General features: G+C 34.7%; 2 protein-coding genes across 3 annotated transcripts; one reads left to right on the forward strand and one right to left on the reverse strand.

Annotated features, from left to right (window-relative positions):
- The first annotated feature begins 4,368 nt into the window (after nt 1-4,368).
- LOC108324339 (uncharacterized) lies at nt 4,369-10,607 on the forward strand. Of its 2 annotated transcripts, none has more exons than XM_017557274.2 (7): nt 4,369-4,508; nt 5,271-5,403; nt 5,478-5,525; nt 5,722-5,782; nt 5,888-6,022; nt 6,553-6,720; nt 10,270-10,607. In XM_017557274.2, exons 2-7 carry the CDS (start codon nt 5,324-5,326, stop codon nt 10,351-10,353), a joined length of 576 nt encoding a protein of 191 aa, XP_017412763.1. In that variant the 5' UTR covers nt 4,369-4,508; nt 5,271-5,323; the 3' UTR covers nt 10,354-10,607. The 2 variants fall into 2 exon arrangements, with proteins under 2 accessions (XP_017412763.1, XP_017412764.1); XM_017557275.2 differs by having other exon boundaries at nt 5,271-5,359.
- A 2,895-nt stretch (nt 10,608-13,502) lies between these two features.
- Nucleotides 13,503-26,990, reverse strand: LOC108325917 (protein translocase subunit SecA, chloroplastic). Its single transcript, XM_017559058.2, has 20 exons — nt 26,405-26,990; nt 26,221-26,293; nt 25,678-25,884; nt 25,012-25,115; nt 24,729-24,908; nt 20,709-20,927; nt 19,913-20,026; nt 19,699-19,812; nt 19,241-19,408; nt 18,449-18,624; nt 17,820-17,886; nt 17,110-17,256; nt 16,846-16,941; nt 16,713-16,781; nt 16,428-16,529; nt 16,090-16,341; nt 15,945-16,012; nt 14,470-14,587; nt 13,980-14,219; nt 13,503-13,888 (listed from the first exon to the last, which is right to left on the reverse strand). Exons 1-20 carry the CDS (start codon nt 26,783-26,785, stop codon nt 13,748-13,750), a joined length of 3,036 nt encoding a protein of 1,011 aa, XP_017414547.1. The 5' UTR covers nt 26,786-26,990; the 3' UTR covers nt 13,503-13,747.
- Nucleotides 26,991-27,599: the final 609 nt, after the last annotated feature.

The following is a 27,599-nucleotide window of genomic DNA, read 5'->3' on the forward strand; positions in this document are numbered from 1 at the left end:
GAGTTCTAAGTGAGCCGAGTTCAAAACTACCCTCCATAAAAAATTACATTTTTTTTTCAAATCAATCCGACTTAAATCCGTGATAGGCTGAGTTGACTCACGGGTTACAATTCATTTTTACAGCACTAGATATTGGTATTAGCTACTTACGTACTCTACAATAATGAGACAGTACCGTAAACATCAAGGTTTCACATTGAACCAAAAAATCCTTATATATACTTGATCACTATAGCTTGCTTAAAGATAGAATCACGATATATAAACAATTTTTCATAATAATTTTTTAACAATAAGTCAGATCACTATTTTATTAAATCGTTTAAATTTATTTTCAAAAAGTTATTTAAAACGAATTAATTACGAACCACAGTGTGAACATTGTAAAAAATTATAAAATAAAAAATTGTTAAAAAAATATTTTCCATAAAAACAAGTATAAAATGTAAAATGTATCCTAAGGTGGAATCACTATTAATTTGCAATTCAATTAAGAAGGTCAAGTATTGTCCAGGTGTAGATTGCATCTGATTTTCTTGCAGAAACTAAGTGAATATTAATTGCAACTATTCTTTTAGTATCAATAATTAAATAGTAATGCTTTTAGTGCCGAGTAACAATCACAAGTTTCTAAGCCATAATATATAAAGCAAAGTTTTTCCATTATCTTAATTATAATTATAGGGGTTTCCCAAATTGTCTATGCTCTTTTTTCAGTTGGTATATTTTGGAAATGTATATCGAGTTTTAGTAGACAAATATATCTTCTTATATTAAGGATTTTAAGTTTTAAGATCAAGTGTTTGAATAATTTTCATTATCAAAACTAAAAAAACAAACAAAAAAATTTCACCTCTATGATATTCCTTATTCTTCTCAATTCTTTTCTCTTTCATCTCTCTCACTCCAACCTTCTCTCTGTCATCCCTACAATAGTCCCAACTGAAAAAATCAGAAACACCCACCTAACCCTAATCTACCATCTTAACTTATCTAATTTGTTTCTCTCTCATCTCCATCCTTTCTTTCATCCGTACATAGTAACCCGCGACACCACAATTTGTTGCTATTGGTATGTTCATTCATTTGTTTTTCACTTTAATAACAAAATAATTGATGATGTTGATGCCTACAATAATTTCAAAACTAAAAAAAACACAAGAAACCTCCCGCTAAAAGACGTTAACATCAATCCATAATAGTTGCAAAACATTTAGTTTCTTAATACCAATTTTGATAAAATCATAGAATGAAAGGAGTATAAGCTAAACTATGAGCGTGATGGTAACAAATTTATTAAGTTTAAATTCCAATTTGAAATTTAGTGCATTTTGTTTTTCTTAATTTCAACTTCTACGACAAATGATAAATCACATCATCATCATGTTTATATTGACCAAACAAGTTGGAGATGTGAATTGATTAAAATAAACTTACATAATATGATTTACTTTAGAAAGTAATTTTTTGGTCCAACTGAGAGCTAACAGGTTCATTATGACTAGTTTACTAATTTCTGGTTGATTTTCAATTAGTTGGTATAACAATGCAATTCTTCTTAAAAATTACTGAATATTTTACAATCGACTCAAATCTAGAAGATGTGTAATTTGTTATAATATTTTTATTTTTTTTACAAAAATGAAATGAAAATATGTTTATAATATGAAACATTCAAAGGGAACGAGCAGTAGTCTATGTTCTTTAATAATTTGTTCTTGTTAAATCATTTAGTACGATGTGTAGGAGTTTCATTTGTTCTTGTTAAATATTTTTTGAAATATTGTTTTCAGCGGAAAATATGTTTTTAGAATTATTTTTAGGAGCTCACCTCATAAATCCATTTTTTGGACAATAACTTACCCCTTTCGGAATCTCCTTTCCACATTCTCTTTTGAAAAATATTTTCGAACAACTTAATAGTCAAAATATCAAATCTTTGTAAAGATAAACTACTAATTCTAAAATTTAAAAATGAAATTTAATAACAATCAGAATGGAAAAGATATAACACAACCCTCAAATCAAAATTCAACATCAACATCATCAACTATTTTGTTATTAAAGTGGAAGACAAATGAACGAACATAGCAAGAACAACAAATTGTTATGTCGCGGGTTATTGTATATGGGTGAGAGAGAGTATGAAGATGAGAGATAAACAAATTAGATAAACAAAGAAGGTGAATTAAGGCTAGGCGAGTATTTATGATTTTTTCAGTTGGAGCTACAGGAATGATAAAGAAAATGTTGGAGTGAGAGAGATGAAAGAGAAAATGTTGAAAGCAAGGAGGGATGTGAGTAAGGGTTGCGGGTTTCTAATTTTTACTTTTTTTTCAGAATGAAAATTATTCAAATATCCTTAACCTTAAAACTTAGAATCCATAAAATATGAAGATATTTTTGTCTACTAAAACCCGATACACATTACTAAAATGTACCAACTGAAAAAAAAAGCTACACAATTTACCAAACCCAATAATTATAGGTTTAATAATTTCGAATGTCCCTATTTATGTAGAGAAGTCTCAAATAGGTCCTCGTATTTTTTTTTATCTCAATTAGGTCCATGTTCTTGTAAAATTGAGTCAATTGTAACCTTTTCGTTAATTGAACTTGACGACATTAAATTTTTTGGGTCGTGGCATGGTGACTGCGCAATTGTTAAGCACGTGGCATAGAGAAAACTCACATTATGTGTAATTTAAAACTAAAATAGAATTGGGATTTTATTAAATCCCTAAATTCAAAGATGAAAGCATGGCAACCTCTTGTCACCCTTGAGAGAGATAAAAATATCATGGGCATTGGAGTTGTTCTCAAACAAATCCAAGGCAAGAAAGTAGAACTGTTTATCAACACCTTGCAACTCATCCAACACCTTAATGCACTTGCTTATGGGGAACATGTCCTCGTTCTTCAGAATTGCATTGGCCCTCATCTTTGAAGCAGAAACAATCTCCAGCATGGCATCCACAATGGCATCGCCGCTAGCCTTGTAGCTCCGCTTCTGACCACCGGAACTAGACAGTACAACAACCCAAAATTACAACCATACCTATCCTAGCTAATTCCAATCGCATAGTACAATTAACCAATAATGGAAGAGACAATCACACCCAAAATTCAAAACCAGAGAAAACAAGGAACCCTGAAGCTAATTCTCACTAAGCGAACAAAGTTCAACTGGCCCAGAATTAAAAGAGAGCATTTGTAATGTACGAGTAGGTTCGCAATGCGATTAAGGAAAAGGAACGAAACATCGGACTGTGTCACAACTTTGGGAATTAGGGTTTTTTTTTGAGAATTTTGGGGGTTTTAGAATCTGTTCATGCAATTTTGAATTTTCTGAGTTTTTTTGCGATTAAGGTTGGTTCTTGTTTCTCATGGTGCGGTTTAAGGCTTAGCGATTAGGGTTGGTTCTTGTCTTCTGATGTTGCGTGTGACCGTGGGAGAAAGAGTTTCCAATTTCCAGTTCTGGCAAAGTTGGGATGCGAACGGTATCACGGTGGTTGCGATGGCAGCAACAACCTGTTTCGCGTGGTGGTTGGCAGCGGAGTTGCTCCATTCTGACCTTGATGGAGGCCTTGTGGGCTTGGTTTGGATTGGCAGAAGTTTGGTTTATATTGGGCGGTAGTGTTTATTGCCGGGAGGATGCACAACTTCAAGACCTTCGTTGGTGCCGACGGGATATGTATCATGAACATGAAGCACGGGTTCGAGGAGAAGCGATATGTAAACGACGACATGTACGAGGGTTGGTGGCGGTGCAACCTGCAGAGGGGAGGGAAAATACACATGGCACAACGGGAATGAGTATGTCGAGGAGTGAAAGAATAACGTCATCTCTAGAAAATAAATTTAATTTATTTAAATGTTAAAATAAATAAATTTCACGTAATGTGTGCCACGTGCTTAACAATTGCGCAGTTATCATGTCATGACTCAAAAAATTTAACGCCATCCAGTCTAATTATCGATAAAGTTATAATTGACTCAATTTTACAAGAATCTAATTGAGATATAAAAAATAAAATGAGCTATTTGAGACTTCTATGTATAAATAGGGATATTCGAAATTAAACCATAATTATAAAATAAACATTATTAGTAAGAATTTAGAATTGATATAAATGATAAAAGAAACGGAAAGTATGAAAAGCCAGCCGAATGAACTGATTCACAGCTTTTAAAAAAGAAAACTCGCCACTCATACACGGCCACGTGGCAGGAAGGGAGTTACCAGGTTAGTACACAGGGACACTCGACTTGCTATATATAGGTGGAAGTTTGAAAGAAAAAGGAGCTTACTGGGTTTTAGGAATTGGAATAACACAGGGGACGGAACTGGGATTGAAAAAGGAGGAAAAAAAGGTGAAGAAAGTAAGAAGCGGGAAAAAAGTGTGGGAAAATAGTAGAAGGCAGAGAAGAAAGAAGAATTCGGAAAAGGTTGAGAAAGCAGAGAAGGGGAAAGAAGGTTTGAATAGTATTGGTTTCACACAGCGAAGGTTCTTTATCCCATTCTTTATCTCTTTAGTTAAATTGATTAAATCGCTGGTTAAATTTCTTATATTTCGGATGTGCTCCTGCGTGTTTGTTAATCAATGTTTGATACTCTTCTTTCCTGTAAATCTCATGCACAATTTCTTGGTATTTTTGCGATAAGTTTTGTTTTCTTCTTGAATGGCTATTTTTGTTCTTTAAATCATAAAAAAAATTGACAACCGGAGAATAAAATTCTATTTACTTTAATGAAAATTTAAGCAAGAATTAAAGAATTAAACAGAGCATAATACCAGAGGAAATTTGCCCAAAAAAATCGGCGTGGTGCAGATCTGGGTTCGACTTGAATGGAACGGATTCATCGATGGAGACGTGGTGCAGGAAGCATTCATTTGCAATGTGGCAGATGTTGGGTTTCGATAATGGAAGTGGCGCGACGCCAGCGGCAGTCGCCGGCGACGATGCAGCCAGTGATCTTTTTAGGGTTCATGGCAGAAGTTTTTGTTTTTTTAATATATATATATATAAAAATTATTTTTTAGAATAAAAAATAGGTAATTTAATATTAAGAAAATTAATAATAATAAAAAGGCTTTCGATATTGTTTTACGCAATTTCTTCCCATGCAATCTTTATACGGTTGAGATTTTGAAATTTTTTGTTCTGTTACCAATTTTTGTTTATATCGATGCCATGGCTTCTTTTGAAGAATTTTTGGAATGTAATATACTCCTGCTCAAACTGATTGAAAAGGCTTTTTGAATTAGTTTGTTGGGTCGGAGTCGCTTAAGGCTGAGTCGGTGAATATTGAAAGTAAATCATGGCAAGTAGGAGCAATGTCAAAACTCCAAAGAAGGTTGGGGACACTACAAATTCGAGCTTTGCTTCTCTAGAAAATAAGTATGCAACACTCCCTGTTGTTATTGCTGGTGTTTATTTTTGTTATAAACTTAATTTTCTAATTTGATTTGTAGTTGTTATGAAGGAGAACGTCTCACCAATCTATTCCAATCAATCCGTAGGTAAGATATATTTTTTCACATTTGGTGCTTTATTTTATTTATCATTCTTCAAACGTGATTTGATCCACAAGGCCATTGTTGACTGATGCTGAGGCAGTCACCTGCGAGAATTTTAACATTTTAAAGAGCGAACCACTCAATGACCTTTATTAATGGTGTAATTTTTCACCTGATCTGACCTTATTCTGCTGAACAGAGAGATCCGATCTGCAAGAGATTCAGATGGAACTTCCTTGCCGGAGAAAATATGGTTAAAGGTTAGACTTCTACTTGGTTGGTTTGATTTATGAAACTTTGGACATTTAAGATATGTTTATCAGGAAGCATACATTTTCATGTAAACTTTCTACTGTTCCTTTCAGCAACAATTCTCCATCGGGGTCAATGATGTAACTCGTGTCCTTGAGCGCATGAAACCATGCACTGAGTTAGAAAGGTCTGCTCAGCTCTTCCCTTTAAGAAGCACCAACAATAAAGCTCCTTCAGTTAAGCTTCAGGTTGATTTCCTCTATTTTCCTGTGTAGAATATTTACTACCTTCACTTTTACTTATTAGTTCATCACTTTTATGTAAATTCTTCAACATCTACATTTTTCTGGTGTTTTAAGCTTTATATGGTGCTGGAATCAGCCAACTACGAAAAATTAAACTCTTTGTTTTTGCTGATTCCTGCAACTATTGGTTGTTTTAACATGAAAGCCACTTGCAAGTAAATTCTTCAACTTGCACTTTTTATGGTGTTTTAACCTTTATATGGTGTTGCAAACAGCAAATTACGAAAAAATAGATTATTTGTTTATGCTGATTCCTGCAAATTGTAATGGTTGTTTTTGGCTGAGAGCCTCATTATTTTTTCTTAAATTGCTCAAACTCAATTAGTTTTTCGTCATAATAAATAAACAAGTTGCACAATAATAATGAACGAAGTTGTATTAGTAGTATATAGCTTTTTCTGCTGTTAGGTGTGTATGCGTGACTTAGTTATATAGTCCTATAGAGTACATTATTTGCGTTGTACGTTATGCAGGCTGTGCTTGTAGCTTCTGATTGTAACCCACGATGGCTGACGAAACATCTACTAAGTTTGGCTTCATCAAGGAGTGTGCCCCTTATCTTTGTTAGAGATAATAAACACGGTTCCTTCAGATTAGGTGAACTTGTTCAACTAAAAACTGCCATTGCTATCGGAATTAAGGTGAGATCTTGACATTTGTTTATGCTATTTTTAGAATAAATATTATTTACTGGAAGTGTTTGAGAAACAAGAGAAAACGAGAACTCCTGAAAGAATAGGAAGTGAATGAATATCAGTTGTAAGTGTAAAGTACAACGAGAGTAAAGTATTTATACAAAGAGGAAGAGAGAAAGAGAAAACAAAAATAATAAAACTAACAAAACTTATTCTAAAACACTGTAACCGAACGGCTTCTGAGTGTCCAGCCGTTCGGTAGTTTGTAGACGTTTGGTAGTCTGTAGACCTTCGGCAGACGTTCGGTAGTTCGTTCGGTAGTCTGCAGACGTTCGGTAGTCTGTAGACGTTTGGTAGTATGCAGATGTCCAGTGGTCTTCAGCTCTCTGTAGTCGTTCGACAAGAAGCTGTTGTCCACCGTTCGGTAACAACAGAAGAAGAGATCTGTGAAGGTCTCTATCACCCTCCCTCAAGATGAACATGGATATTATGCATGTTTAGCTTGGAAGTAATAGTATTAAAAGGAGAAGGATAAAGAGATTTGGTGAAAACATCTACAACTTGATTGGTAGAAGAAACATGAAGAAGCTTGATGAGACCATCTTGAAGCTTTTGTTTAGTAACGTGGCAGTCTATATCTATATGTTTGGTTCTCTCATGAAAGGTGGGATTCTTGGCAATGTGGATAGCAGAATTGTTGTCACAATAGACTGAGTAAGGAGTCGAGCGCAGTATATGCAGATCTTTTAAAAGATATTGCAGCCATTGTAGTTCACAAGTAAGAGAAACTAAAGACCTGTATTCGGCTTCAGAAGAAGATTTGGAAACAGTGGTTTGTTTCTTTGATTTCCAAGAAATAAGAGCAGTTCCAAGAAAGATGCAAAAACCAGAGATGAATCTTCTAGTGGTAGCACAAGTAGCCCAATCAGAATCCGAGTATGCATGAATGCGGAAGGAATTATTAATAGCATATAACAAACCAGAACCAGGAGCATTCTTGAAATATCTAATGATCCCCATGGCTTGTTGCATATGAGGTTGACGAGGAGTAGAAACAAACTGGCTAAGTTGTTGGATGGCAAAAGCAATGTCGGCCGCGTATAGTGAGATAGAGTAATCGTCTAATAAGATGCCGGTAAGAAGAAGGATATGTGAGAGGAATGCCTTCATCAGCATGAAGTTTGACAGAAGGATCAACAAGTGTGGGAGCAGGTTTACATCCTAACATACCAGCTTCAAAAATCAATTCAAGACAGTATTTTCTTTGATTGATACATATTCCAGCTTGAGATCTAGCAATTTCAAATCCCAAAAAATATTTGAGATCTCCAAGATTTTTAATGTGAAACTTGTTGTGGAGATGATCTTTGATAGTAGTGATTTCAGACAAGTTATTTCCAGAAAGAAGAATATCATCAACATAGACCAGAAGAATGGTGATAGTAGAGGGAGAATGTTTGATAAATAAAGAGTGGTCGGCAGAGCTTTGTGTATACCCGATAGAAAGTAATTATGATGTGAGTTTGTGATTCCAATTTATGCTGGCTTGTTTTAAACCATAAAGAGACTTTTGAAGCTTGCAAACGAGATTAGGAGTAGATGAACAGAGACCATGGGGAGGCTTCATGTATATTTCTTCAGTTAAATCACCATGAAGAAAAGCATTGTCAACATCCAATTGATGAAGAAACCATTTGTTGATGGCAGCAAGAGCAAGAACAAGGCAAACCATGGTGATTTTAACAACAGGGGAAAAGGTTTCATAGTAATCAAATCCTTCAGTTTGAGTGAAACCTCTTGCCACTAAACGGGCTTTATATCTGTCAATAGAGCCATCCGCTTTATGCTTGATACGATATACCCAATGACAACTGATGGGTTTCTTACCAGTAGGGAGATTCACCAAAGTCCATGTTTGGTTTCTTTCAAGAGCAGCAAGTTCAGAGTTCATAGCCTGCTGCCAACATTCAAACTTGCTAGCCTCTTTAAAAGAAAAAGGTTCAACTTGTGTAGAAATATTATGACAAAAAGAAATGTGGTCAGAGGAACAATTAGCATAAGAAAGGAACAAATGCATAGGATACGGGGTAGTATGGGATGAGGTAATGCTAGAAGTACTACCACAGTAGTAATGATCTAAATATTTAGGTCTAGTTTTGTTTCTAAGAGAAACTCTTTGTTCAACCGTAGGAATAATGATACTATCAGAAGCATGATGAGAAGTGTTACTAGGTGGATAATTTGGTGCAGTGGAAACCGGTGTCAGATTTGGAAAATCAAAAAGAATAACATCAAAAATATCATCATGTGTAGGAGGAAGGTAAAGTGAAAGAAGTTTGATAGGGAAAAATATGTTCATGAAAAATGACATTTCGTGAAATAATAGTAGAATGTGAATGCAGATCATACAGCACAAACCCTTTGGTTCCAAATTTGTATCCAAGAAAAATGCATTTGTTGCTTCTGGAATCAAGTTTTGTGCGTCCTGCAGTAACAGATCTACAGTATGATAAGCATCCAAAAACTTTCAAATTTGAAAAATCAGGTTTGATGGAATAAACTAGTTCATAAGGAGATTTATTTTGAAGTAAAAGTGTTGGCAGTCTATTAATAATATGAATGACAATCTTTATAGCATAAGACAAAAAAAAGTTAGGAACTTTAGATTGAAAGAGAAGAGATCGACAAACATTGAGAATGTATTGATGTTTCCTTTCAACAATGCCATTTTGTTGGGGAGTGGCAACACAAGTAGTTTCATGAAAAATGCCTTTAGTAGAATAAAAATCATTAAGAAGAAATTCTTTTCCATTGTTGATAATTGGTGTCAGAGAGAGGAGGATTGACAAGAACGAGAGCGGGGTTCTCACCGGGATGAAGAAATAGAGGGTGGGCAGGATTAGAAAGATGATCGGTGGTAGAATTTGAGAAAGCCATGAGAAGTGAACAGAAGATGAAGAAAGGGGGCAAAAGAAGAACCCTAATTATTTGCTTTCTTCTGATACCATGTAAGTGTTTGAGAAACGAGAGAAAACGAGAATTCTAGAAAGAATTGAAAGTGAATGAATATCGGTAGTAAGTGTAAAGTACAACGAGAGTAAAATATTTATACAAAGAGGAAGAGAGAAAGAGAAAACAAAAATAATAAAACTAACAAAACTTATTCTAAAACATGGTAACCGAATGGCTTCTGAGTGTCCAGCCGTTCGGTAGTTTGCAAACGTTCAGTAGTCTGCAGACATTCGGTAGTACGCAGATGTCCGGTGGTCTTCAGTTCTCTGTAGTCGCTCGGCAAGATGCTGTTGTCCACCGTTCGGTAACAACAGAAGAAGAGATCTGTGTAGGTTTCTATCATTTACAATTTCTAAAAGGAATAAAAAATAAACAGGTTAATCCCTCTTTTTCGTAGAACAAAACTTTTTGGGGGAACTGCTAAGCAGGCTCTCTCGAAGAGCAACCATGATTTTTTTTTTCAAGTTTTCAACATCACATTCCCCAATTTTTTTTATCTTGGGATACTGATTTGGACAGTTCTTTATGTTTCAATAAATGCAGGTTAAAGACAGCAGCATAAATAAAATTATCGAAGAGGTTGTTCAAAGCGATAGATTTGAACCTCCACCAGACGGTAAAAATTGAGCAAGAATATTTTGATGTTGAAGGGGGTTTCTAAGACCCTTTCAGAGATGTAATATTTTGGTAGAGATGTATATTGGATTCATAACCAATAGTATTGGCCTCACACTCTAGAGGTGTTGTTCTGTTTTTTCTTTTTATTACGTGGGGGTGGGGCTGCAAATGCATTTTAGATTTTGTTTTTGTTTTTTTGAGCATGATAACTTTATCTCACCATACATTACAACGTTAATGGAATGAATCGAAAGATTACTGTCAATATATTTTAGGGAATTTTAGATATTATTCCCATGTATTTAATATGTTATATTTTCTATATTGCAATGAGTATAGCTTCTGCCGAAGTGCTTTTGGAACATTATTTTGAAAAAGAAGTGCTCTAGTTTGATCTAATCAATTGTATATTTTTTCTTTCCGTATTCTCATTTTGTTGGGGTGTGTTTTCTTTGTACATGTTCATAGTACCAGAAGAGAAAAATTTGATCCAAGGACAATAAAATGTATTTTCTTGGTCGGGGTACTCAGTCACACAAAAAGGTATAAATGCTTTTATCCTCAATCCCAAAAATTTTGTATCAAGAGATGTTACTTTCAATTAATGTGTAAGTTACTTCAATCTTATTTTTAAGGGAGATTTTAAAAGAGGAAGATGAGCCTTTTATATTACCAAATATAACTTTTGGACCATAAATTAGAAAAAATATTGTTGAAGCTGAAGAGGATCAAGTAGATATGAATCAAATTCCTCAATTTGCAACAAAATTTGGAAAAAAGCTGGTGTAAACATGAAGAGGAAAAGCCATTCCAAGATCTACTCATATTCAAGAATCCAATCTTACGACATTTCCTGAGGTAATTTTTTTTTATCTTATAAATTCTAACTCTATTGCTTGTGATGAATTTCCTTCCATAAAAGTAGTTGAACAAGTTGATCATAATTTAGACTTCCCAATAACTCTTATAAAAGGAACCAACACCAAATAACAACCTTACCCCTTGACAAATTATTTATCATTTGAAAAATTCTCTCTTATCCATAAAATCTTTCTCACAAGCTGAAACACCACAACTACACCTTCTTCTGAGGCATTAATTGACAAAAAATGGAAATAAGTAATGAAGAGGAAAGCAATACTTGGCAAGCTAGTAGGCCATTCCAAGATCTATTCATGTTCAAGAATCCAATCCTACAGCATTTCCTGAAGTAATTCCTTTTGATCTTATAAATTCTAACTCTATTGCTTGTGATGAATTTCCTTCTAAAAAAACCAGTTGAACAAGTAGATCACAATTTAGACTTCCCAATTACTCTTAGAAAGAGGACTAGAACATGCACCAAATAACAACCTTACCCCTTGATAAATTATCTATCATTTGAAAAATTCTCTATTATCCATAAAACCTTTCTCACAAGCCGAAACACTACAACTACACCTTCTTTTGTATCTTAGGCATTAATTGACAAAAAATGGAAACAAGTCATGAAATTGGAGATGGAGGCATTAGAGAAAAACAATACTTGGCAACTGGTCACCTTACCACCTAGAAAAAGGAATGTTGGGTGCAAGTGAGCTTATACTTTGAAGTACAATGCTGATGGGGCTATTAAGAGGTATAAAGCAAGGTTGGTGGTTAAAAGGTTCACCCAAACATATAGAGTGGATTACTTAGAGACTTTTGCACCAATTGTCAAAATGAACACAGTTAAAATAATTTTATCGTTGGCAACAAACTACAATTTAGAATTGCAACAATTTGATGTAAAAAATGCATACTTACATGGGAATCTTGAAGAAGAAATATATATGGAGATACCACTTGATAACGGGACATATGGATGCCAATATAATTTGCAAACTAAAAAAGACACCATACAGGTTGAAACCGTCACTTACAACATGATTTGGGAGATTCACCAAAGTTATGACAAGTCTTAAATATAAACAAAGATAAGTAAATCACACTTTATTCATCAAACATTCTCATTCAATAGGGAGTAACAATATTATTTATTAGTTTACGTGGATAATATAATTATTACTCAGAATGATAGAAAGGAACAAAAAAGGTTAAGCCAATGTCTTGCCAAGGAATTCAAAATCAAGAGTTTAAGGAAGCTAAAATATTTTGAGGATTGAAGTAGCTCATTCCAAGAAAGGAATCTTCATATATCCGAACAAAAATATATTTATGATTTGCTACATCCAAAACAACCTGCAAACCAAAAAATATACTTATTGATTCAAATATAAAGTTGAGAAGTACATAGGAGGATGTTTCTCTGGATAAAAAAAAATGTATTAAAGACTTGTGGGAAGACTCATTTGTCTATCTTACACTAGGCCTTTGTTTGAGCTTAGTTAGCCAATTTATACACCAACTAAAAGAAACATATTTACAAGTTGCATTTATAATCGTCTAGTATTTAAAATGAACTCTAGGAAGAAGAATTTTGTTCAAAAGAAATAAGAATACTAATCTAATCTTGAGACATATACAAATGTTGATTATGCAGATTCAGTTGTGGATAAGAGGTCAATTATTATTGAATATTATATCTTTCTTGATGGAAACCTAGTAACTTGAAAAAGTAAAAATCAAAGTGTAATAGCTAGATTTCTTACTAAAGCAAAATTTTGAGCACTAGCCTAAGGAATACGTGAACTTTTATGGTTAAAGATTATATTAAGAGGCTTAAGATAAAATGGGATGAACCTCGAACAATAGCCTATGGAATATATGAACTTTTATGGCTGAACAATATATTGGAAGACCTAAGATAAAATGAGATGGCCTAAGAAATATATGAATTTTTATGGCTGAAAAATATATTGGAAGACTTAAGATAAAATGAGATGAATCTATGAAGTTATACTGTGATAATAAATTTACAATTATTATAACCCACAATCCACTGCAGCATGATAAAAACATACACATTGAGATGGATAAACGTGACTTGATTTGCATTTCATGTGTACGCTCAAGTTCAGCTTGCCGAGTAGCAATAATTTTGAAAAAAATTTATTTAAACTGGGAATGAAAAACACTTATTCAAGAATGTCAAAATATATTTTAGGAAATTTTAGATATTAATTCCTTGTATTTAATTTATTATATGTTTTTGTATCTTGCTATTATTTCTTTAGGGATTTCTTCCGTAAAAATAAGCTACTTTTATTTCTTAAAATATTCCATAAGCGCTTGTATGTAAGCATACAAATAATAAGAAATATATTCTTTCTCCTAAATTTAAGAATTACTATACATCTATAAATTTATTTTGACCATATGAAAATCTCTACAATAAATTCTACAAACATTGAGAACTATCTGAAGCTTTCGTTGATTCCTCTCGTTCAGTAACTCTTGATAAATACTAGTCTTGATTACCGTTTTAGGACGCTGTACTTGATGTTGAAGGCTCGATGGTGCCAACTGGATCAGGATTTGGGTTAACCCGACTGCGTGCTTTACGTTTTCCTGATTTTCCATTCTCTGTTTTTTCTTGATCTTGCTTTACCAACACAGGTTGGAACTGCCAAAAGTTCGAAGAAAAAGTGAAGCAGGTATAAAAACTACAATAACGTTTAAGGTGGAAAGCACTAAAACTCTGGATCAAAGCAAACCTGATATACGGAATATATGACATTTCTTCTAATTTGTGCCATCATATCCAAGAAAAGGTTATACCCTTCAAGTTTATATTCAATAAGTGGATCGCGCTGCGCATATCCCCGTAGCCCTACGGCTTGCTGAACAAATTTTAGTGCTTGCAGATGTTCTTTCCACAAGCGATCAATATTGCTCAAGATCAGGAACCGCTCTGCTTCTTTCATCAAGCCTGCTGCTTGTTCCTCCACCATTTCCTATAGCCAACATTAAAGTAATTGAAAAGGAAAATTCTAGACAGCAACTTATTAAATGTTTAAGCTTTATTAAAATTTATATTCCCATCTTCTCTCGTTATAATTTTGACATAAATAAAATACGTACTAGAAGAATACCCCTTTTTAAAGAGTAAAAAGTTTAATTAGTTGTCCTCCCTCTCCGATGTTTTACTTATAGGAACACAGAGAATGATTGATTTAGTTCCTAAACAATAATCGTTAAACTGACCCTTTTCTGCTTGTAGGCTTCACGACCACGAAGACGGAGATAATTCCGCAATTGTTCATAGTCCGAACACTTATTCTTCAGCAAATCAGGGGTTAAATCATTCAAGATGTAGCAATATCTGATGAAACATAAATATCTTCTCAGCTTAATTGTTATATCCAGATTGGCCGAAAACATGCATTATAAAATGCATAAATAGATGCATCTATGCTGTAAAATATTCTATATTATCACTCAATTACATTAACAGAACATACATACACAGAAACTAAACTCTTATCAAGTACCTAAATAAGGAAGAGAACATCACGTTTACTCTATAAATTTGTTACCTTCTACAATAAATCAACAACTACAAGTTATATCAAAGACAACATTTGATTGATTATCAATTCAATAACTTTGACACTGAAAAAGCGTGTAACTCAAATAGAAACCCCTCAATAATGCATAAAATCATAATGGACAAAATAGGAATGTATACAGATATCCAAGAGCGCTTCTTATTTTGACTTCTCAGTTTGGACTCTAGGCTGACATAGGAAAGTAAGGAATATTTTGGTTTGAGAAAATATTTTATTTTTATTTAAAAACGACATTTTATTTTATTGTTTCTTGTTTTTACAAGTTTATATAAGAAATCATAAAAATAATAGCTTTTTATTGTATCTTTGAACAACTCTCTGAAAACTGAACTAAATGAAAACAAGGTGACATCCTTGTAATTACAAATAGAAATCAGACATTTAAAAAAAAAAAAAGTCCCTTAATTCCCTCCCTGAGTGGACCAGGATAATGTGAAGGATGATATTAAGATTGCTCGAGAAATTCTTAGTTAAGGAAAAAATTAAATGTTCTACCATTTAACACCAATACAAAATGAAAGTAAAACATTAGTGAAGTAGAACAGTTGTGGGGTCACAGTTTCAACTTATTAAATCAATGATCTAATTGGATTTTATAAAAGAAAAAATTGAATAAAGTAATCAAAGAAAGCACTCATAATTTTTAATAACAAGTTTATTAAATTAATAAATTAGAAGATATTTTGATTCTATACATAATCCAGTATTTATAACTCTAGAAAATATATTTTTACCAAAATATTCAATAATGTCAAAACAGTTAAGTCCTTTTTTCTCTTGCTGGGTTGTTGCACCATGTAATCAATAAGTTATCATAATGAGGTGGTGTGTACCAATGTGACCAAAACAGCTCCTACTTAACCAATTCAATGAAAACAGCTAGTTTTTGCAAATTCAGGGGCAATTCTAACTTCTCCAATCCAGTATGACGTCACGGAGGGTGAAAATAATAGGCTTCGAGATTTGGTAAACTGTTTGTGCAGAAAGCACTTAGCAGTGCTACCTCTTATTTATAACCATTTCAGATCAGTTTATATGAATGAGTAAAAGGCTCTGCATATAACTAAATCAAGCATGGCATCAAGCATAAGGGCAAAAGACTTCACTTACTGCTGAATTTTTGCAATTAGTTTTTCAAGATCCCAGCTGTCCTTTGGAGCATCAGAACCAATGTTTGCCTAATCCATCATAATTGCATTATCAAGTTAGACAATGCAGCAAGGTATAAAGAGAACCATAATTTTGGCAGGCTTACCTCTAAAATGTCATCCATTGTCAACTCAGCATATTCAATAAGAAGAGACTGAAGATTATCTGATTCAAGGGCTCGCCTTCTCTCAGTATAAACTCGGTCTCTTTGGCTGTTAAGTACTTCATCATACTCAAACAACTGCTTCCGAATGTCAAAGAAATAATTCTCCACTTTCCTTTGGGCTTCATCTAATGCTTTGGTCAGCATCTTGGACTCAATAGGCAGGTCTTCAACTCTGAAAGCTCGCATTAAGCCCTACACAGTACACATTACAATCTTAACATAATCAAGTTTTGGGCAAAAAAATTCCTACTGTTGCAGCAGCACAACAAATGCATTACCTGAATTCGATCTCCACCAAAAATGCGAAATATGTTATCTTCAAGGCTTAAAAAAAAGCGCGAGCTACCTGGATCTCCTTGTCTGCCACTTCGACCACGCAACTTTATGCATAAATATCAACATTTCAAGTTCAAATACTTATTTGCCAAAGTAGGATTAGCTAGTATAGCCACAAGATGAAAGAAGCAGGTAAGAGATATCCAGATGACAAAGTCCAAAACCAATTCCATCCCTGCTTCCCTCCTTTCAACCCAACAAGGAAAAGGAGGTAAGAAAAAGAAAACCTGATTATCAATTCGCCGTGATTCATGTCGCTCTGTGCCCACCACATGGAGTCCACCAGCTTCCACAACCTGCAGTCATAATAATAGTTAATCAACAGCAACTTATGAGAAGTATTAGTTAAGAAAAATAAACCTTCTTCCTCTCTTCCTCAGTGAAGACTTTGTATTCTTTTCCAATTTCCAGAAATGCATTTCTCAACTTGGCAATGACTTCATCTTGAGCAGGGCCCTACATAAAAATATATAATGACAATTTTTATATACTAAATTAAAATTCACAAAAAAGTGATATATCAAAGAAAAATTTACTTGTCTCAAGAAAGTTAAACTAGTTGCTAAAACATTCAAATTTTTAGCATTAATTACAAAAGAAAATTTATCATTCACCGATTGTCACCTTTTCGCATGCATAGGATAGGCGCTCCTCTGCTTCAAGCTCAGTTAATGATCTCTTGCCCCATGTTTCGACAGCTAATTGAACAGCCTTTTCGGTCATGTTCTCATTTTTATCTGATAGCTGGCATGGGAATAACTTCTCATTCACCTGAATAATGATATATGCAGAGTTTCAAAACAATTACTGCAGAAAGTATGTAGAGGCAAACATATAAACATGCAACACTTTTTAAAGCAAATTAAAGCACACAACATCTAAAGCAACATAGATTTAGGGGGTACCTTTTTGAAATATAATATATTTGAAAAACAAAAAAGATTTTGAATTCAGCTTTCTTTTTCTACAGACATCCAAAATTCCCTATTTATAACACCAACCCATGTTCTTTCCTCCCTTTTTTAACCATTACCGCACCTCTTTGACAGTCAAAGATGATCTAGCAAAAGCCTGGTTCAAGCATGCCATTCTTTTCTTTCCATATTGCATACTGTTGTAAAACTCATCTTTTCTTCTACCCAATTGCTTCAAAGGTTCTTAAAGTGTCTTAAATACCCTTTTCTAGTTTTGCTTTTCAAATATAGTAAATAGCACATTTTTATCTAAGAATAGGTTGCTAACATCCTCCTTCTAAAGAGTAAACAAGAGTATGTCAGTGTACAACACCATAATTGTGGTAACACAATCAATACTTTAAAAGAAAAACACCATACCTTCCATGTCTTGTAAGGTGGAGGTTTCTTTATTGAAACAAAACCTTCTTCGGATGGCTTAACAACTCTGCAATCATTTAGTCGCAGAAAATAAATGTAATGCTTGTCTTGGTAAGATGACTTCAATAACTTAGAAATAGTTTTACTTTAAGATCTAACAAAACAGGCTCTAGGATTTTAACCACAGTATAGGAGCAATCAGAATATGTCTTCCAATTAAAGTTGTGAATAAATCCCAGAAAACAGTGAGGTTGTGCAACCAACGTATACACATGTTACAATACGCCTGCCTGTAAATACAGAGGCATTACTCACACACAATAGGAGGTGCTTGAAATCCCCGAACCACGTCATACAACCACCTCACTCCTTTCACTTCAGACAAGTTTTTCTTTTCTTTTCTTTCCCTCATAAACGGGAAAACACACTTCCATTCAAGCACTTTTGTTTATAACTTTGCATAGACCATCTCGCTCACTAAAAGCCCACCCCAGGCAGCATCTCCCTTTAAGTATCCTCACCTCCCCCACTAAGCCTATCCCCTTTTCTTCCAAATATCATTTTAAATAATACTCAATCTGAAGGCAACAAGTAGATGGTAGAACACATTCTCCATAATAAAAGAATACCTAGACATCAATATCTCACGAAGTTTCAACCGTGCCATAAATTCAGCATTACCACCAAGGATTATATCTGTCCCACGACCAGCCATATTGGTTGCAATTGTCACTGCCCCAAAACGACCACTCTGAGCTACAATTTCTGCTTCCCTCTCAACATTTTCTGGTTTCGCATTAAGAACCTAGGAAGCACATAACTCATTATAAACCCAAAAATATTAAGAAAAAAATGGTAGCATCTCATTCTATCAAATGGATGAGTAGATGGCCCGTGTTACCAAAGCTTGTCCTAGGCTATGAGTAGGCTACCTTTTAAGAAACAAAAATAATTTGAAACAAGTATCATTAACAAAGTATTCTAATGACACAATATCCATGAAGCATAAACATTCCTCTTGCTTGAGAAATGTTTTTTCTTAGACCAACCCTGACCTGATTTCTGATTAAAAAAGTATCATCAGCTCAAACATTTGAGCCAACACCTAAAAATGGGTGGATACTTCATAAACTAATATTAAAAAGAAAAAAAAACTTTTTTAAACACTCAAAAAGTCACCTTAAAATATAATATAAATCTCAAAAAATGAATGCTAAAATGTTGTTTCATGAGATGTATAGAAAGAAAAAAAAAATGTATAACTTATCAAGTTCTTTTGAGGAAGTGAAAAAGCCTTTCTTGAAAAATATGATTCATCTTCTTTTTTTTATTTTTTGTAAAGAAAGAAAGTGCATACCTTGTAAATGGGGCCTCAATATATTTTTGCAAGTTATAGTATAACAAAATAGGAGAGACCTTACCTCATGCGGAATTTCAGCTTCTTTCAATAGCTCCGACAAAGAATCACTCTGCTCAACACTAGTCGTGCCAACAAGCACTGGGCGACCAGTTTTGTGCATCCTAGAGATTTCCACTACAACTGCACGCCATTTCCCAGAAGTTGCCCTAAAAACTACATCAGATTCATCCTGTGAAAGAAATTAAAGATTAGGAACTAAACAAACAACAAGCAATTTATAAATACTGTTTATTATGTACAAACTAAATCTACTAAGATGAACATTAAGGCTTCTGAACATAACTTTAAATGGAAGTAATCCATCCACACTATCTCGAAACTATAATAATTTACACATACGTTGCACATATATATATGTAATAAATATATTATCATTCCTCCTGTTCAGGAATTGGAATACAGATGATCCCATTTGGCAAAAAGTATTAAAGTGTTGCACAATTAATGACAAGAAGAAACCTTTCTTATCATAGGCCTGTTTGTTGGCACAATTGTAACTTTAAGCTTGTAAATACTCTCAAATTCTGTGCTTTCTGTTGCTGCAGTGCCAGTCATACCACAAAGTTTGGGAAACTGTAGAGGTACATAGTTGAGAGCATCAAGGAAATTTCAAATGCAAACGAAATTCTGAAATGATGATTCACTTAACCAGCTCAAACATGACATTTCCAACCTGAAGAAAGAAATTCTGGTAACTGATGGAAGCCAGCGTGACAGTTTCATTTTGAATTGGCAGCCCTTCTTTTGCCTCAACTGCTTGGTGAAGACCATCACTCCACCTTCTCCCCTATGAGTAAATAAAAATTACTTATACCAAATTAACTTCTCAGAAATTTGAACACGTGACATTCTTTCTTCATATAGGTTTAGTTATTTGTTTTCTCAAAATAGAAGTGGTAGTGAGTGCCAGTAATATGAAAGATATTGCCATTGGCTAGACAGGTACTCTACAATAATTAGATAGTAACGTAAACACCAAGGTTTGACATTGTAATCACGAGCAAAAGAAAGAATCCTTGTATATACCAGATCACTGCAGCTTGTTTAAAGATAAGGGCAGAACGTAAAATGTATCCTAAGATAGAATCACTATTAATTTGCAATTCAATTGCGGAGGTCAAGTATAATCCAGGTGTAGACTGTATATGATTTTCTTGCAGAAACTAAGTGAATATTAATTGCAACTATTCTTTTAGTATCAATAATTAAATAGTAATGCTTTTAGTGCCGAGTAACAATCACAAGTTATCCAGTAAAAGACAACGCAATGCATTGAGTTAGCATTTAATACTTTTCTAAGCCATAATATATAAAGCAAAGTTTTTCCATTATCTTAATTATAATTAAGATTATAATAATAATTATATCAAATGTAGATCAAGAAACTGCTACTGCTGGCGCAACTATTCTCTCTGCCTTTGCTCACTAAATTGTTTATTGCCATGAATTCAAATAGAAACTCGAAATACCTGCATGACTCGGCCAGTAAACTCATCAACAATAAAGACCTCTTTTCCACGAACTATGTAGTTTACATCCCGAAGAAATAGTTCTTTTGCTTTTATTGCATTTAGGATATATGAAGCCCACTGCTCTCGTGGATCATATAAATCTTTGACAGCCAAAATTTCTTCAGCATCTTCATAACCCTGCTCAGAAAGTAGAACTGTTTTTTGTTTTTCATCCACCTGCAATGACAATTTCAGTAATAATAATAAAATTCAAAGATGCAATTTTATTATAATAAATTAAGCATGTCTCCTGTCATCGAATATAAGAACAAGTTAAGGTGAAGATGAAAATTTAGGAACCTCAAACATTCACAATACAAAAATAATCAAAAGACCTCCACAAACTCATGTTTATTCTAGCAAACTTTGTTTCCCATTTTCAACAGACCATGAAATAGAAACTAACTTGCATATCAAAGTTATTGCTCTGTTAGCTTCACATAAGCATTCTGCTATATATAATATTTAGAGTTTATGATTTTGTATGATCAAAGTAATTCAAAATCACGGTAGATGACTTTCAAGGTGATACGAATGAAGGAATGGAAGGGCAGGGTAGGAAAATCCATCAGGTCTGTGAGAGGAAGAGGTTGAAACCCATCACTTGGGGACCCACAAGCACACTCCCTTGATTCTGTAATAACAGAATAGTTGACATGGAAGATATGAGAGCGTGTGGGTATCTTTCTGTTAGAACAGAGGGGAGAGAGGGAGAATGGGGGGTGGGTGCGGGAATGACCTGGGAACTTTTGGGAGCAGAGAGACTAATATTCTCTCTCGTTTTGGTTCTTTCCTTGTATGAACTCAGAAATTCTGAATACAGAAAGGAATACTTTCATTTTCCTTGTTTTTTGTGTTATTATATGAGGATACTTAGCAACTGGTATCAGACCACTCACTTCTAGGAGTGCATGGTACTGACTCGTCGTGCAATGAGGCAACATATGGAAGGACTAGAGCAACAACTGGCTGAGTTGAAAAATCTGATCCTCTCCCACAGCAGGTCACAATGAGGATGGCCTTGCAAGCGCCATTCGCAAAGGAGGAGGGGGACACACAATGTTCTTGATGGCAAACTTGAGAGTAAAGACAATGCAAGCCGCACGACCCGAACTAGTAGTCGTGAGTCATCACGTGTTTTCAGAGGGTGCAAACTTCAGATTCTGATATTTCAAGATGTTATAGCTGGATCGTGAGGGCTAAAAGGTATTTCAAACTCAATCTGGTCGAAGATGATGAAAAATTGGAGCTATGGTGATAGCCTTAGCAGATAAGGCTCTCAGTTGGTACCAATGGTGGGCAGAACAGAGTCAAGCACCCAACTGGGCGGAGTTTACAGGTGCGTTGATCCGATGCTTTCAACTGCGACAGGTGCAAAATCCTTTTGGGCTGCTGTTACGTCTGCAGAAGACCAGTTCTGTAATGAAATACAAGAAGTTTGAATGTGCGTCCGCACCATTGAAGAAAGAAGAGAATAATGCTGAAGGGAATCTTCCTCACCGGCTTGAAGGAAGAGATTCAAACCGAATTGAAGTTATTTACGACTGGGTCTCTTGAGGAGTTGATGGATAGGGCCTTGTTGCTGGAAGAGAAGAATATTGCTCTGCGCAAAGTGGGGCTGATGAATTCAGAAAAGAAATTGATAGAGAAAACAATGGGAAGGCATACTCACAGTTTCACTAGAAGGGAAAGAGGAGGAAATAAGGAGGGAACGAGCAGCAAGATGAATGAAGCAGATCAGGGGGAGAAGAAACCCTTGAGTGGAGGGAAACTTTCTCAAGCTTAATTGAGAGAACAAAGTCGAAAGGGGGTCTGTATTAAATGTGGAGAAACCTACGGTTGCGATCATGTTTGCAAATTGAAACTCTATCAATTTCTACTCATTGAAGGATCACAAGAGGAAGAATCGGGAAGTAGCAAAGAAGAGGACGATAAGGGAGAGTCTATGACCAGCAAAGTATTGCAGATTTCTCTAAAAAGCAAAGGATTAACTTCCAATAGATCTTTCAAGTTGGGAGATGTTGACTGAACTCAAAGATCACTTATTGTAAGCCCAAAACCGCACGAAGCAGCAAGCAGACCAGTTTAGAAGAAAGGTGGAATTCAAGATTGGAGATTAGGTTTACTTGAAGATCCAACCTTATAAGCTAAAAAATTAGCCAAGAGAATTAATCAAAAGCTAAATCCTAGACGTTATGGGCCCTATGAAGTAACTGGAAGTGTGGGAGAGGTAGCTCATAAATTGAAGTTGGCAGAAGGTAGCAAGGTCCATCCAGTTTTTCATGTTTCCTTATTAAATCCAATGGTGTTGACAGAGGTAACGATGAAGCCACTTCCTCTGTGTATAACTGAAAATTGGGAGCTAGAAATGCAACCAGAAGAGATTCTAGCTCTTAGAGAAGGAGAAGGCAAGGCCCCGGAAGTGTTAGTCAAATGAAAGGGTATGCCATCATGTGAAAGTTCTTGGGAATCTCTACAAAAGATGGGGAATTACTTCCCTGAACTTCACCTTGGGGACAAGGTGAAAATTATGGGAGATGAGTGATACGAGTAAAAGTTTAAAGGAAAAAGGGCAGAAAGGTGTATGAAAGGAAGAAGTGGAAACCTATTTTGTGGAGTCCAACAACACAAACCCAATGAATAGTATCTTAACAGAATTGTTGAGTGGAAGGTGAGTTGGAGGTAGGAAGGGGAGTTGGAGGTAGGAAGGGGAGGGTGGGGGCAACAAAGGAAGGTGAAATTTGGGACTTGGTACTGAGGCCATTGTATCACGTATAGTGAGAGGTTCTTCTCCTCTATAGTTTTTGGACAGAGTGAGCAATAACATATTCATTTATTTTATCTCTTTTCATACCGTGCTGATTGCTATCATATCCTCTCATCTTCTCCCTCATTTTCATTCACCTAGGTCTAGTCTGGTCATATTTTCTTTCAATTTCCCCCACCCCCAGACAGGTAGATGTTTGAAAAGATAGAAAAGGTCCATAAACTCCATTAAAAAGCAGGGATAAATATTCCTTTTATCTAATTTATACATGTTTAAAAATAGTATAAACAATTCAAACATCTCATCCGTGTATCACAGACCAGGCAATCGAAGATCTCCTCTCATAAACTATACCATGAAAAAGGGAAAAAATTAATAATCACACATGAATTTCACTAAGCATTGTTGTCCAGTTTGAATTGAAGGATAAAAATAATAATTAATGGAAAATAATTACATTTAGTTGTTTTAATAATGTTATGTTATGAACAATTTGAACAAATTGTCCATGCTCTCAAAGATATTTCTTCCTTTTGGATTATGCAGAAGCATAACAATCACCTATATGAAGACTCAAATGATTCTTCCAATGTATCATTTTTGGCGCCAATAGAATTCGTACAGGAAGAATTGTATGAGTATTCTAATATCAATAAGTTGATTGATTTGCTCTTACATGTTCCAAAAGATACAAAAATCTCTGGGAGCTCTTTCCTAGATCGAGAATAGAGTACCCAAATTCTCTCAATAACTAAAAAGTATAATGAACCTGAATCTAACTGTGGTTCACAGTGATGGTGAAACTGGATAAAATAAGATTGCAAGATTAAGATATCTAATGAAACCATAGACAGAATCGAGATCTCATTAAGAATAAGTCAAACAAATATCTCCTCTCACAAAGTAAGTAGTATACCTCCCAAAAGGAAAAAAACTAATAATCAGGAAGGAACTTCACTTGCCATTGTTGTAATGTCCATATCAAGGGATAAAAATATTAATATTAACCAATGAAAATCCAGTCCCAATCTATAACTTGTTGCCATATTCTAATTAAATCTGACCAAATTTCCTAACTATACATAATGAGACTTTTAAAAACATAAAGCTTACAATGAGCAGAGAAGGTATCAGTAGAGAAACATAGATTATTGCTCTGATAAACATAATACATTAAATTTCAAAATGTAAACATAATTTAGCAGACTTACAGTGTAATGTATGTCTCGCTCAAATGCTTCTGCAATCTTTGCAGCCTTATAATATCTATCACTGGGTTTCTCTGCAGGTCCTGATATAATAAGTGGTGTTCTAGCTTCATCAATAAGAATTGAATCAACCTCATCGATGATACAGTAATTGAAACCCCTTACAACAAGATCTTCGACACTCTGTACATTCCACAGTTCAGAAGAGTTCAGCACGATATTAAAAGGATCGAAATCAAAATTTAAAAAGCATATTGCAGAAATATATAAAGGAAAAATTACTTTCCGTGGCAAGATTGTCTCTCAAGTAATCAAAACCAAGCTCACTATTAGTGACATATGTTATATCACATGAGTAATTTTCCTTTCTTTGCTGACTTGTCATATTCTCTGCCAACAAATGTATCATGTGTTAGATTGCAACAAATGAATAGATTTAAAATGGTTTGCATATTAAAGAAGCTCAGTTGATAACAAAAGGAAAAAGAAAAGAAACATATAAATCCTAAACAAAAACCAAGAACAAATTAAGTCAGGAATAAATCGACATTTATTCAGAAATGAAAATAGAGTGGAGGGAAACAAAGCAAAACAAAAGTTTGAAACACAATGCCTTTTGCATAAAGGTCTCCATGAGAACTTCTAGAAGAATAAAACGAGGAAAAATGAAATAAGTTTCTTCATAAGTTAAAATTAATTTAATCGCTCTCATCTTTATTTCTGTGAAGTAAAAATTTTAATTTGCCCATAAACTAATTTTAGCTTATGAAGAAGTTAAATTTATTTTTTTCTTCTTCTTTTCTTTCTCCAAAAGTGCTTACTAAGAAGTTTACCCAGGCAGACCGACAACCAAACCCCAAACCCCAACTGACTAACAATGGATGAATATAGATGTAGATAGAGAGAATACAGACATAAAGAGGAGAGGGAAGAAATGAAATACGAGACATACGCTGAATGAGGCCAACCTTCAATCCAAGAAAGCGTGGAACCTGACCAACCCACTCACAATCCCGCCGAGCCAGATAATCATTGACAGTCACAACATGAACTCCCTTCCCACTCAATGCATTTAAATAAGCAGGCAAAACTGCAACCAGTGTCTTCCCTTCTCCAGTCCTCATTTCAGCTATTTCCCCCTTATGAAGAACCATGCCTCCTACAAGACCCAAACGAACAATATTCACGAATTTTTCTTTTCTGCATAAATATACAAGCCAAATAGTACGAGCTAGAGTACATAACAACGTGTATAAGGCAATAGAATAAGTACAAAACTTAGATACAATTCCACCAAAGTTTTTGGTACTGATCTCCAACCAGAATTGGAGTCTTACTTGGGGGGACCTATGTTAACCTTCAATATAAATTTTACTGCGTCAGTTATTTTAATTAAAACTTCACGAGAACAACACCAAAAGCACTTAACTGCATGTAAGCTATTTTCAATGACAGTACAATTCCATGACCAACTATTCATCGACTAAAGACTTACCTATAAGCTGGACATCGAAGGGTCGGAGGCCCAGAACCCTCTTCGAAGCTTCTCTCACCACAGCAAACGCCTCCTGCAACACACACGCACACACACTTTACTTCACTTACGTCATCACGATCAAGAGCAACTGCATTTGATTTCAAACACCGCTTATAAACTACAACAAGCAAAACAAACTCACCGGTAAGATAGAATCCAAAGATTGGCCCTGTTGCACGCGTTCTCGAAGCGCAAAAGTCCTCTCCCTCAGTTCCGAATCCGACAATGCGGAAATCTCTGGTTCCAATCCGTTGATAATGTTAACGGTTGCCGCGTACTGCTGTCGCGTGGATTCTCCCGTGTCAGCGCCTTTGAATATGCCGCCAAGCAATCCTCCGAGGGACGCTACTACACCCGACCGACGCATCCTGCTCCGGCGTGTGCCGGAAATCGACGGCGGCTGGAGCTGGATGTCTCCGCGAAGAAAAGCTGAAGCCCATGGAGTTAGGGTTTTGTGGTGACAAAGTGCGTGCGGGTTCCACGTTTTGGAGGCGAAGGAGGAACAGAGCGACGACGAGGCCATGGTTGGGATTGAGAAATTGTAGAAACTTTTTGAAGAAGTGGTTTAGAGTGAGGATTTTTAATTGGATTGGATAGGGAAGATGGGTTTCGTGGCCATGGCGCGAGTATGGTAACTAGAAAAGCTGCAAACAAAGAACCTGAGTTTCTTTCTGCTTCTGAACGTTGTTTGTAATGGATAGAACATTGACAACGTGGACAGGACGAGAGATAAGATAAGGGCAATCTATTCTGTGTAAGAGGAAAATCTCACGCTTTTAACTAAAAATAAATAGTGTTCAGATTAAAAAGGTTTTTCTTTTTACAGGAAATAAAATTCACTTTATGCATATTGAAAAGAATATTACAATTAAATTTATTTTTTTTTCAATTTTAACTAGTCATAAACATACACTGTAACTTTCATAAGTTCTGTTACATTATTTTATTGGATGATATATGATTGATTTGATACAACGTGAGTAACACGAGAAAAAAAAATCATTTATAAACTTTTTTTTCAATCTCCCCCAAATATAATCAATTTATTTTTTTATAATATAATGTTTAAAAATTATCAATATGAGAATGTTAGTAGTGGAGTTTAAATCGATTTTAAATTTTACAAAAAAAATATTTTAACTATATTGATGATTGTCGGAATGAGTTACAGACTCAATAATTAGTTATTACCGAGACAAACAAATAAATCATTATTAAGATCGAACACTTGAATACCATTAATTCTAACGTTAAATATATATAATTATTAATAATTAAATCATTGTTATTAATGACAAGCTTTTCTAAAATTTATAAATATATATTTAAAATAAAAA

This window comes from Vigna angularis, chromosome 3, assembly GCF_016808095.1.
Source record: "Vigna angularis cultivar LongXiaoDou No.4 chromosome 3, ASM1680809v1, whole genome shotgun sequence".
Taxonomy (NCBI): Eukaryota; Viridiplantae; Streptophyta; class Magnoliopsida; order Fabales; family Fabaceae; genus Vigna; species Vigna angularis.